The 13,585-nt window shown below is 33.2% G+C and overlaps 1 protein-coding gene and 1 non-coding gene across 3 annotated transcripts; both read right to left on the reverse strand.

Annotated features, from left to right (window-relative positions):
* Positions 1-5,210: 5,210 nt before the first annotated feature.
* LOC111509999 (uncharacterized) lies at positions 5,211-13,387 on the reverse strand. Of its 2 annotated transcripts, XM_074175129.1 has the most exons (9): positions 13,252-13,387; positions 13,041-13,197; positions 12,602-12,844; positions 12,178-12,316; positions 9,830-9,928; positions 9,354-9,410; positions 7,266-7,310; positions 5,791-5,869; positions 5,211-5,531 (listed from the first exon to the last, which is right to left on the reverse strand). In XM_074175129.1, the coding sequence occupies exons 3-6, from the start codon at positions 12,602-12,604 to the stop codon at positions 9,355-9,357; spliced, it is 297 nt and encodes a 98-aa protein (XP_074031230.1). In that variant the 5' UTR covers positions 12,605-12,844; positions 13,041-13,197; positions 13,252-13,387; the 3' UTR covers positions 5,211-5,531; positions 5,791-5,869; positions 7,266-7,310; position 9,354. The 2 variants fall into 2 exon arrangements, with proteins under 2 accessions (XP_074031230.1, XP_074031229.1); XM_074175128.1 differs by lacking the exons at positions 12,602-12,844; positions 13,041-13,197; positions 13,252-13,387 and having other exon boundaries at positions 12,178-12,557.
* On the reverse strand, positions 9,475-9,544 carry LOC111510005 (small nucleolar RNA SNORD18). Its single transcript, XR_002722712.2, has one exon. It is a non-coding gene; the product is annotated as a small nucleolar RNA SNORD18 (small nucleolar RNA).
* Positions 13,388-13,585: the final 198 nt, after the last annotated feature.

Genomic DNA, 13,585 nt, shown 5'->3' on the forward strand with positions numbered 1-13,585 from the left:
CGCAAGAACTCATTTTCTGCTCCACCAGGGATTAACAGTATTTGTTCTGTGAAAATTTTTAAAGAAAATTCCGTTCCTTCTCACAATTCAAGTATAAATCGACTACATATGGAAATGGAACTGATAAGAGAGAGGGAATTTACTGAAGAGGATTCTAAGGAAAAGCTAAAAGCCTTAGAGTTAGAATGTTAGTTTTTACGAAAAGAAGCTGAAATACGAAGAGAAATTGCCGATAAAAGTGAAACAAATAGTTCGGTGAACGAAAAAAAGGAATTTCCAAATTGTTCCGAACATTTTTATGCAAATCCAAATGTTATCGATAATTAGGAAACAGAGTCAAGACAGTGTATTCACAAGGATCACAATCATTCAGAATCGTTCAATATTTTATCTTCTCGTAATGCCAATGTTCCAAGTTCTGTGGGGGGTGGAGAGAATAAACAGGTGCTTTTAGATATTGTCACACAAATTGCGAATGCCACAAATAAAGTTCTTTTACAACAAAAATTGAAGAATCTCACGAAACTTTCTGGCGATTTGAGTGATTGGCCTATTTTCATCAATGAGTTTAGAAGATCTACAGATCAGCTTGGGTTATCTAATGAAGACAATTTGATCCGTTTGAACCGGCTGTATCGATGAGCAGTCTCTTGAGTTAGAGAGAGATCCATGCACTTCTCTACCGGAAGAAACTGATTCTCAGAATTTTTTATAACCCAAATTATCCCAAATTCATCATCTGTAGCTTACCTTCCGAAATGCAAATTCCCGACACGACACCTCCACCGACTGACTCGATGACTCACTGTAGTAACTCAAACTACAAGAGGAACGTACGTATCCTAAGCCTCAATATCCAGTGTTTATCGAATAAATTGAACCTTATTGAACCACTACTATACCAGTATGACCCAACATGTTTATGTTTTTGTGAACACTGGTTGACAAAAAATGAACAAATCGAAAACATCCATATTAACAATTATACCGTTGTAAGTAGCTTTCATAGGCGGCATCACATACATGGAGGCTCTATCATATTTGTAAGAAATGATCTAGTCTCGTATTCTGAATCAGTAGGATTTTTAAATAATTATTCCATTGAAAATATAATCGAATGCTCTGATGCAATATCAATCAATAAAAAATGTTGCGTGGTGAATATATATAGGCCACCAGGCGGTGATCTACAAATTTTTTATGATCAGCTATCCCAGCTACTAACGAAGGCATTCAGCTCTTTCACCTATTTGATGCTCTGTAGAGATCTTAACATCGATATGAAAGGAAGAAAAATTGAATCGAGAATCCCAACTGATATTTTCAGCTCTTTCGGAATGTCATCTATGATTAATAATTACACTAGAATGTTTACTATTAATAACAAAACTAGTTTTTCATGTATTGATGTTGTTGTTACTAGTCTAGTCTATCTGACCATCACGCTCAAATAACTGATATATTACTCTTCATATTGATATTGAGAATAAAATTGAAATAGAAAACCTGTACTATACCTACCGTAGCTTCGATGACGCCTCTGTAAATGAATTCTGTGTTCACCTTGAGAAGACAATGCGCAATATGCCATCCACTAACATGAGCAATGTAGATGAGACCTTCGAACTCTTCTTAGGAATTTTTTTATGGTGCTTTGATTTAGCCTTCTCAAAAAAAGGAAGGTAGCTAAAAATCGAAACTTTTCGGATAAAATAATCTTATCAGACAAATTGAAAAAAGACTTAGAAAATCTAAAACACTTAGACTGGTTAAGGAAAAGAACTGATGATATTGAAATTAAAACTCACTATATAAAAATTAAAAAAGAAGTGGATAAAAAATAAAAAAAAAACGCGAATTCTACGACAACAAAATAAAAAAATCCATCAATAAATCCAAAGCAATCTGGACTATCACAAATAATTTTACAAGGTAATCCAAAAAACAGAAACAATTAGAAATCTCTTATGAAGGTCATTTAACCACGCAGATCTATTTGGCAACTACCTATCCACTGAACATTTCGGAAATAATATATCGAAGTCGTGCACAACCTCCAACAGCATAAGTAATTCTCTTGTATTCATATCGGCCACTAAAGAGGAAGTTGAAGAAGTTATCGCTAACTTACCTAATAAAAAATCCACTGGATTAGATGAAATCCCGGTTGATATAATAAAAAAGTGTGCTTGTATTATATCACAATACCTTGCTGACATTATAAACCTATCAGTGAATTCAGGCACTTTTCCTAGTGTTCTGAAATCGGCTGCCATCATTCCCATATTCAAAAAAGGAGATACGAACAACATAGAGAACTACCGCCCAATTGCTCTCCTGAGCATATTTTCCAAAATCATTGAAAAAATCATTTGCAAAAGAATTACAGATTTCTTCACAAAGCATAAAATACTTACTGATTGCCAGCATGGTTTCCGCCCTGGCCTATCTACCGAAACAGCCATAACAGAACTTGTCCAACACATTAATGATCTGATGGACAAAAATGAGTATGTAGTTGTCATATCGTTTGACCTAACGCGGGCATTCGACACGGTTAATCGTAATTTCGTCTCCGAAAAAATCAACAACTTAGGTCTACGTGGCCCAGTGAACGACTGGATAACGTCCTTTCTTGAAGATCATCGTGAGAATCGGTGAAACCAAATCAAAGGAATACGATTTAGATCTTGGAACACCGCAGGGAAGTGTCATGGGTCCCTTGATCTTCCTTACCTATGTCAATGACTTGCCTCATAACATAAAGGACGGTAGAGTTTTCATGTATGCTGATGACACCTCTATTGTGGTGTCTGACACTGATCGCCAAAGACTACAGCAAAAAACTGATTCAGTTTTAAAAGATTTTGCGGATTACTGTATGCAGAATACACTAATAATGAATCAAAGTAAGACAGTAATAATTGAGTTTCACACAAAACATGGAATACCTTCTAATTCGAAGTCAATAATAATATTGTTGAAACCTCCACTTTATCTAAATTCTTAGGAACGCTCATAGATTGTAACCTAACATGAGAGGATCAAATACAAATAGTATGTAAAAAAATCAACAAAAGCTTTTATATTTTGGCAACACTAAGAAATATTTTGAACACAGATTCATTATTACAGGTTTACTTATGCATTTATGTATTCCACAATTTCCTACAATATTATAGTATGGGGTCAGGCATCTGACATAACAAGAATTTTTGTTGCTCAGAAAAGAATCGTAAAGCTTATCTTTAACATTAGTAGTCGCCAATCATGCAGACAGGTTTTCAAAACTAAACGGATCCTCACGGTTACATCAATTTATTTAATGAAACTATTAACATATATTTTCAATAACAAACATTAATTTCCCATTAATAGTGATTCACATTCTTACAACACCAGAAATAAAAATATCAAATTGAACAAGCTCAAACACTCCTATTACAAACTATCTCCTATCAATGCAGGCTGCCGTTTTTTTAACTGTCTTCCGAACGAAATAAAATACGCGGGATCCCCGGCGGTTTTTAAGTATAGACTTAGGGAACTCCTTATCAGAGAATGTTTCTATACTGTTGAGGAATTTGAATTATACTTTTCAATTTTGAGATGATATCGAAGTGTATTTTACATAGTCTATGTTAGTCATCATTGTGCTTGTTTCGTCCTGTTTGTCAATTAAAACTTAATGACACTGTTTTTGACTTATCATATCTATTGTTAACAATAGTTGAAAGGATTAATAAATATTTTATTTATTTATTTATTGAAGGGCAAAGCAAGAGAAACTGTGAAAGCTCTTCTCATTTCCCCGAGAAACGTCTCCAAAATTATCAAGATGCTAGAAATGAATTTTGGTAGACCGGAGTGGATAATTTTGTCGCTGATAGAAAGGGCGAAAAAAGCTGGTTACATTAAAGAAGACAAGTGGAAGTCATGGATTTATTTTTCTAATGTTGTAAATAACATGGTAACCACAATGAAAAACGTCAATTCTCATCTGTATCTCTACAATCCAGATCTATTAGCAAATTTGATAGACAAGCTTCCTACTATGCAAAAGTTTCCATGAGGAAAATTCAAGCATCAACGTGATTTGAAGGGAATACAATCATCATTTTAAGATTTTTCTGAATGGTTTGAAGAAGAGCTCAACTCGATGGCCGCTTTTAGTAATCCTTTTCAAAGAAATAGTTTATCGAATAATCCTATCAGAAGAGAAACTGTCACGATTTCAAAAAGAGATAGTTTTTCGGAGAATAAAACTAGTGAGTGTAAAAAGCTGGACTACGTATTATCAAAATGTACGAAATTCTCTGAATTATCAGTGAATGAAAGACGAAAGAATGTTCTCAACTTCAAATTACGTTTCCTCTGCCTCAAATTTGGGCATATGTCGAATAAATGTTTTTTGAAATCGAGGTGTGGTAAACGTTATTATCTACTTCATGGTAAGAGTCTTAACGATTTCCTTTGCCAAGGTCCTGACTACGTTCCATCTTTGATATCTGTCTTGTGGCGATTCAGGGAGGAAAGAATTGCTTTTGGAAGTGATATCAGAGATATGTTTCATAGAGTTTCAATTATCGAGGAAGACAGATGTGCACAATTATTTTTATGGCGAGAAATCAAAGTCCAGATGTTTACGAAATGAAGATAATGATTTTTGCAATCCATATTGAACTCGCGGCATCTTTGGACACAAGTTCAGCTATACTTGCGACGTTTTATGTGTGGAAGTCACACAAAAGAGATAATAACAGATAACGGGATGAATTTTGTCAGAGCAAAACGTTAACTCAAGGAATGGTTCCAAAGCTTAGACCAGAAAAACTTTGCGTTGCTGGCGTAACAGAGCTTTAAAAAAATTTATTGAAATCTACTTCAGTATTTTTTAATATCGAGAACGCCTTCTCGCAAGCCAAAGTAATCTACAGCACAAAATCGTTATTTAAGGTTTGGGAATTTGCCAAAGTTTAGAGACTATTTTTAGTAAGATGGAAAATGACGGTTTCATATAAAAATTGAATTGTTTCCAAAATTATTGGTAAGTATACATTTATTTCAATCGCTCTTATCGAATCTCGATTCACACAACCTTTTTTCTGTATTTATCAACAAAATAAAAATTGAAATGTTACCAAGCGAGAGAAGATCGACGAGTGAAGTAAACTTTCTATTTTAGGAAGTAAGGAGAAAATTCAAACAAGTTATTTATTCAAAACATATAATATATAAAACAATGCTTTTTCTTAATGTTTTAGAAAATATAACGGAACATTTTCAAATTAATATCACAATAACATGATATACATAATTTCATTATAATTTTCTCATACAGGTAGCCTTTGAAGGTACTTCAAACATTGTATTGAAATTCACTCATAATTCCCTTGGGCTATTACTGCTGAAAATTTAGTTTTTCGGCAGAAACCTGTTACGTTGGTTCCTAGACCTTCCAGATCAGAGTCTTACAAGAAGTAATTATTTTAGGATCTGTTTTACAGAAATATATTCTCTGCAACTTCTTCCTGCAAACAAAAATAGCAAATTGAATACGGGATCTTAAAAATTTGAAGGGAAATTCAACAACAACAAAAATTCAGGTGTCAACAAGTAATCATGAGTATAATCATAACCCAGTGCTCTAAAAAGGTTTTCATCATTTTAACAAATGTTGTCAGTGATAGATTAGTTAATACTGGAATGTTGAGAGAAATAACACTCTGACACCATTGTACTTGTGATTTACAAGACAACAATTAATATCTGGGTACACATTATACTTACAGATAAGAACTAATTCGATCACTCCATTAGATATCCTTTGAGGCAACACACAATTTTACTTCCTATCTTTCCATTGAACCTGGAATGAAGATAAGGAAAAAATTAAAAATAGTAATTACAAACATGAAATTATTGAAAATAAATTCTAAATTCAGTACAAGAATTAGCTTCATATATGTATCAGTCGGCAATTCCTATCAAGAATTGATTCATCATGTAGAAAAAATATATTCTAGGATTAAATTACTGTCTCGAATTTCCAAAGTCCCAATTGGAATTGATGATTTTAGAGGTTTTTGGAGAAATTCAGGTTTATATATGAAAGTTATCAAACAGTTTCAATAAGCTTTCTGAAAAAATGACTAACGCTAGCCTTGAGGTATGAAAATATCCATCAAGTGCTGAAATTGACTGAGATGAAAATGGCCTAAGCTGCTGATTTACCAAAGAATTGGAATGCCTGTAATAGAGATAAAATCTGATTCAAACTATCTTCAATATGAAACGGGAGGTGGTGACTCAATTATATGGGTAAAAAATTAGAACTGAAGAAATATGGTACAAAATAAGCTGCCACAAGTTTATAATTGATTTGCATTTTTATGAATCCCACAGAATATTTCACTAAATATCAACTATCAAATATCAGTCACAAAAATATTCAATCAAAATCTCCATCTTATAGGAATTATAACTATAGTGACTATTGACAGCAGTTTCACACAGCAGTATTATATCATGTTAGGTTAGGTCCATCGACCCTCCACTGCAACCCACAAGGGTTTATTGTGGCTCACACCTATTCACACTCGACCAAATAAACCCAGCTTATTAACGAAGCCGATTAGTTTGTATGGTGAGTGGTCTTTCAGGTCAGATGGTAAGAGTACGGCTCTGCCGAACTCTAAAAAACTGATTCGGTCCCCAGCGGGGCAGGCAGAAAGTATGTGCTCCGCTGTTTCATCATTTTCCAAACAGAGGCGACACACATTGTCTTCCGACAGTCCATGTCTCTGCATGTGATGATTCAAATGACAATGACCTGTAAGAAGGCCTGTTAGACATCGTAGTTCATCCCTACTGTAGTCCAACAAATGTTTCTGGTCCGATGAAGCTGCTTGCAGCACCCTTCTTTGCAAGAGAGTCAGCAGCAGAAATAGTAATCAGGGACGGGAGAGGGGGTTCATGAAGGTAGGTGTAAAGGCTACGCTTGATCTGTTTGAAAAATACTTCTGAGAGTAGAGATTAGAAACCCAGTTGTTATCATAACCTATGTTATATGCTCATGTAAACATAGTAGCAAAATGTAAAATTAAATAAAAGTAGACTATATTTTGCTTCGAAACTTTTTCAAATTACAAAAATCTAACAAAATTTATATCTTTCATTGTTATAAAATTAGACTTTATATTAATTCTATTAGAAATTTATTTCTGACCTCATTCAACTGAATAATTCAAATAAAATATAATTACCTGAAAGTTCCTTGTTTGTAAACATTGACAGCGAATTTTTAGAATCTACAAATAGAAAAACTTGTTAATAAAAGAGTCAAGCCTTCCTGGAAGAGAAAGTGAAGATCATTGAATACTATCAGAGCTTTTGAAATAGAAAATCAGTTTGTCTCATAAACACGGACCAAAAGCAATTCATCATTTCTCCAAAGCAGTGGTTCTTAACCGGTGGTCCGCGGAACCATCCTAATAAATATGTTAAATGAATCGACATGATAAAATGCGACCCGCCGCTAAAATGTTTGAAGAAGAATTACTATTTTCTCAAGAACTTGAAACGACGTCAATAAGTCAATATATGGAAAAACATGGACTTATGTGGGAACGGCTTGCGGAGTTTTGTACAGACGGTTCTCCTGCTATGCTTGGTACTCGCTCTGTTCTTGCAGCATTGCAATTACGACGCACTGCATTGTTCATCATCAAGCACTAGCTGCCAAGACGTTTCCAGAATGCTTTGACGATGAAAATAGCTATAAAAGTAGTAAATTTCATTAAAAAGAATGCACCCAATACTCGTCTCTTCAAACAATTGTGTTCTGATATGAACTCTGAACATGAAACTTTGCTTTTCCACGCGGAAGTACATTGGCTTTCCAAAGGAAACATGTTGTTGAGGTTGTACGAATTAAGAGATGAAGTAAAAATATTTTAACTGACAAGGAAAACAAAGAGTTGTTTGATCAGTTCTGTGAGTCCAAATTTCAAATACATTTTGCTTATTTGGTAGATTTTCTTGCGCAACTGAATAAATTAAACCTCCTACTGCAAGGGTCGGGAAATTTGAAGTCGCAAGGCATGAGCAAAATTTTTGCTTAAGAAGACAAAATCAGTGCGTATATCGCTAAAATCGAGCTATGGATCAACAACGTCGAAAGTAATAATTTTTTTGTGTTTGATAAACTTAATCAAATTATTGATGGACAGAGTGCTGAAAATTAAAGGCGAAATACAAAAGAACATAATACATTTAAAAAACTTAAAAATTGAATTAATTCGCTATTTTCCCGACTGCGAGGATAAGTATTCAAAAACTGATCCGCAATCCATTTGTTGTAAACGTTTCTTAGGTGACTGATTAACTTCAAGAAGAAGTAATTGATATGCTACACGACATCAACTTAAAAGATACATTCGAATCAGGAATTATTCTTGAAAAATTTTGGAGCCAAAAGGCAATTTCATCCCCAAAACTTCGAGACATTGCTATTCGTTACCTAACTTCATTTTCTTCGACATATCTATGTTTTCGGCGCTTCTGATTATTAAAAACAAGCACCGAAATCGGTTGGATGCCATTGCTGGTATGCGTTTAAGTAACACTGAACCAAGGATTCAGAATTTAGTAAAGAGTATGCAATCACAAAAATCGCATCAACTTATAATGCAATTTTTGTTACAATTACAGATTTTAACTTATGATTAAATGACATTAAATAATATGGTATTTTATTTATAGATGAATTAGAACAACCATTCCATTTATTTACTGTACTGTATTTATTTGTAGTTATCATAAGGTACTTGTATATTAACAAGTAATTGTATATTAACAAGGAATCACAAGTTAAAAGGTAAGACCTCGTTAATCCTTAGCTCGCACAAGTTTCGACTTCTGAGGGTTGTCGTTCGTAGGGGTGCGACAGCTGGTTAACGGAAAAACAGATTTTAAACAGATTTTAAACAAACTAATTAACCAACTTGGTGGTTCATGGCTTGACAGAAATTTTGTCAAATGGTCCCGCATGATTATAAGGTTAAGAACCACTGCTCCAAAGGATCAATTTAGATAAAAAATAATCCATTGATGTTTTAGTTCTTCAAGTGGCTTTACTTTCATCTTCAGATTGTGAAATGGATAAAACAAAACATACAAATATATCAATTCAGTGTATTCAAGTAACACTAAATTGTGAGATTTTCACTGAATAGGCGAGTTCCTACTAGTATGAACACGCCTGAGGAAGCTTGTGTACAGTGAAACTAGTTTTTAAGTGTCACTTGAATACATTATGGATTCTCATCAAGTATCTGCCAGTTTCAACTTACCTCAGCTTGATTTTCTGCAAATATCAAATAAGCAAACAACATAGGCCCACGAAATACCTACGAAGAAAAAAAGAAAATTAGTAATTCTAATAATTTGATTTCAATTTTTTAAATCCTGAGTATATTCAGAGCTTTTGAAAAATAATCAGTTCATCTCATAAACACGGACCAAAAGCAAATCATCATTTAAATCGTAAAATGAACAAGTTACAGAAAAAAATGTAATTTGTAAAAACTTCAATGCTTATAAATTGTTAGTGCAATTCTCTTACTTTTAGCAATCTTAGTATTTATTGTACAAATATATTTAACTAAATATTGCATAAATAAATTCAACTTCAGAAATAATATTTCAACTCCCTGTTGTCTTTTAAAATATACTTTCGTTGATATCATCAATTACAACAGGATTTCTTTCAAATTTGAAGAAATCAAGTTCGACTTTGAATACTTCAATAAACTTGATGAAAGCTTACCTTTATTTTTAATGACTTGTTCAGTTGTCTGCAGCTCCTTTTTCCAGATCTGGATGGTTTCTCGATTATGACACATCAAGATGGAGATGATGTATAAGACTAATGAATCCAGAACATAAAAAAAGGGTATATCAAAAAACGTATTTGAAATAATGGAGGTGTAAATAAAAACCATAAAATTAAACTCAGAAGTCAACAGGTAATCACAGGTTTCAATCATAACCCAATGCTCTAAATTTGTTTCATCATTGTAAGTATCAAAAATTAGAATCGATCAGAAATGTGTTTATAGATTAATTCATTTTATCGGGCTCAAAGCAACATGGCTAATAGATTTTGCTAAACCTAACTTAATGAATTTTCTAAAAACTATGTCAAAAATTTGGGAATGAAGGAAAAATTCGAAAATACTAATCATAGTGTAGCATCAATTTTTACAGCAAAACTTGATTTTGTTTCTCAAAGATCAGTGAATGTAGTATCAACTCAAAGCAGGTAAATACCTTTTACGAAACAACACTCATATTCACACACATACATACATGCATCTAAAATTAATAATTTTCTACTACAATAATTAGATGAACCATTCGGTTTTAAAAGAAACCCAAAAATGGATTCCTTCAAAAACCTAATATATATAAACCCATCCCCTAGCTTGTTGGTTGGAGTCTTTTCCACAATCACCATAACCAAGCAAAAGAATCATCATCTAACAATGTCTTCCATGAGCACAAACATAAAAACACATTGCTGGAAAATGATTGCTCGTTATTAGATAAAGAAAAGTACTTCAGCAAGCTTTCCTGGAAATCCACAGCTTTGTCCCGGTCTGAAATTGTGAATGATCTTATTGAAGCATTTTCCATAACTATCTTAGCTTTGGTAAAAATTGTCATCCGATAATGTATCATATGATCTCTAACAAAATAATACATTTGAGAAAAACAATTGACCTTCAAAAGATGTTGGAAAATGCAGGAAAAAGACCATCACTTTCCTAGGTAGATACTGTATCTTGAAAGTGTTCAATTGGTTTACTAAAGCATTTCTCATAACCTCTGAAGCAGAAAAATCGTTTTCTGACAATGTGATCCATGATCACTAACACGAAACTACATTGAAGGAAAACGATTTATCTCCAAGAGGCGTGGAGAGATGTTCCAAAACTCCCATTGTACCACTGCATCTATAATGCTGCTTTACATGTTAGTACATGTTAGAAGTTCGAGTTGTTCACACACCTCGTCCCATAGGATTAACGGAAACCATCAAAGACAATTTCCCTTCAATCCTGGAGTATCAAGATTTTGAGTCTTTTTGATTCGCCTTGCCCGATTCGTACCAAAATTACGAAGCGACAGGCGTAGATAGCCTCGACAAATGTCTGCGCTTGCGAAAAGGTCAAATAAGTCGATTAGTCAACTTTATTCGGCGCGAATCCAAGAGCATATGGCTGATTGCAGGGTCGACTTGAAGTCGATATCCCTGGGCGATGGGGTCGCCACGTCCCGACGCCAAAAACGAAGATAACCGGCAATATTCAGGTCATCCTTCAGTGCCAATCTTGATTGGAACTAAGCTTTGACAACTTTATAAAAATGTATCTAAGAATGAATAAACTGGAGTTGAATACAAAAATAACCGTAACAATGATTTTCAGTCTACTCTATTTTTGTATCACAAACGTGTAACATAACCACTATATATACAATTATTCTTTCAACATTTTGCTTAAAAAAATGCCAGATAATAATAAAGAAGATTTTAGGTATAAGCGACGTAACTACACTGATATTCTTTCTACACTACATCTAACCATATCGAGAAACAAGCGGATTCCGGCTGATCTAATATTTTTATTCAAATTATTTCAGGCCAAATTAATTGCCTAGAATGGATTCAATAGTCCAATGTCAAGAATGTTGAGGAAAGCTAATGCATCAGAACTTGTATTTTATACTTACTCCTTGAAGGTCTTCAATTTATTCTATAAATTTATACCTTGTATGTTTGTTAGTTATTATTGCTGGTGTTGGTTTCAATTGTTTCATTTAGCATTCAGTTTTCAAGTTGCTTTTTATTTTATACATTTCAATATTCATTCTTGAGTCGTATGCCAGTTCTCGTGGCGATCAGCCTGTTAAAAGTGTTACAGTATTTTTAAAATTCTGAAAATTCTAGATTTCAATAATAGTCATTAAAATAGAATGTCAAATTCACCAATTTTAATGAATTTAATTTCCTAAAAGCATTTCAAACAAAATTGTCTTAATACCATAACCACATTTCTGAAAATTCCAGTTCGTTTCCAAAAAGCAAATTTATTAAAAAATAAACCAACTTACTGTGTAACACTAGAGTTTCTGCTGTCTTCATACACCTGTTCTTGAACTGTGGCAAGTCAGAATCTTTTTCAATGGTTCTTGAAATTAATCCTAATGGCTTGTGTAAATAATGCCACCCCCATAGAAGTTTAAGAGGCTTCTTCTCCATATAAACGTCATCGATAGCAAATATGAAAAAAAATAATGTCAAGATATATTGGTGTAACAATACTCAATTCGGGCAGATGTAATAGTAAAAAGTAATAGTACATCTAATGATCTAATCAATAAATTTATAACATGAGAAGCAAACGAGTAGGCATTGAGCAAATAAAACTAAAAAAAAAGTTATCAATACAGTTATATGATATTTAGTGTATTCAGTGAGACTTGTGTTTAAATTATACACAATTATACTTCTTGAATGAATAAAATGAAATCTCACCATTTCAATTTGGTCCTTTTATAACAAGTTGTTCCACCTCTTCCATTTTCGATCACCTTTATGAATCCTTTAGATAGTTTAGATATTCAACTTGAAAAAATTTCCTTCATCCGAACAGAAGTGTTTCAACTTATAACTGCAATGACGCTTCAAAACAGATCAATAACAAAAAATAATGCTTTCAACAACTGTTTTCTCGTCTTCTGTAATGCTGCTGACGGCACTGTCGGCTGACAAAGTTATCTGAAAGAAAAAACATTCTCATTTCTAGTTTCAAGACATTCATCAGATTCGCATGGGATGTTTAGTATCAGTGCTTTTGAATAATAAAATCATGAAATATCATAAACACGGACCAAAAGCTCAATCATCATCAAGTCAAAAAAATTTGTAGGTCAAAATATAAAATTATTCAAAGAAATGAGGTGAAAATACTTACCACTCTTCTTAGCGTACTGTTCGTCTCTCTGTAACTCCCTTTTTGGGCAGTTAACACAGCTTGTCGCTTCAGGACTTCAGCGTAAGGATTGAGTCTCAACAAAGCCTTGGTATTGGTTAATGGATTCAGATGACGTACACGACAAACAACCTTATTCCTGAAAAAAAATAGAAAAACATCAAAACATACTGAAAATACATATCAAACTTACATAACTAAAAAAAAAATTCAGGTGTCAACATATAATCACAGGTTTCAATCATAACCCAATGCTCTAAATTTGTTTCATCATTTTAGGCAATAGACATTATTCAAAAGAATCATCAGGACATTTGATAAGCAGTAATATAGATCAAATTATATTTATATTCCTAACTTAATTTATATTATTGAGCCATGACATTTTCCATTTAGTTTTCAACTATCAACAGGAAATACATCATAATTTTTCATGTATTTTTCTGTTTTACACTCTTCATTGTTGATTATTTTATACTGTATTTTATTTCATCACCTAGCAACCCATGTAATTCTTATATATATGC

Source organism: Leptinotarsa decemlineata, unplaced genomic scaffold (genome assembly GCF_025532065.1).
Source record: "Leptinotarsa decemlineata unplaced genomic scaffold, Ldec_3_MD MMD2_tig00000882_RagTag_RagTag, whole genome shotgun sequence".
NCBI lineage: Eukaryota > Metazoa > Arthropoda > Insecta > Coleoptera > Chrysomelidae > Leptinotarsa > Leptinotarsa decemlineata.

Bases quoted from the DNA above. Each gene is read 5' to 3' on its own strand.
- LOC111509999 (XM_074175128.1), bottom strand. From the start codon at position 12,325: ATGGAGAAGAAGCCTCTTAAACTTCTATGGGGGTGGCATTATTTACAC. The intron at 9,929-12,177 runs GTAAGTTGGTTT...TGGATTCATTAG, and splicing joins AGAAACTCTAGTGTTACACA to TCTTATACATCATCTCCATC. The intron at 9,411-9,829 runs GTAAGCTTTCAT...TTTTCTTCGTAG, and splicing joins ACAAGTCATTAAAAATAAAG to GTATTTCGTGGGCCTATGTT.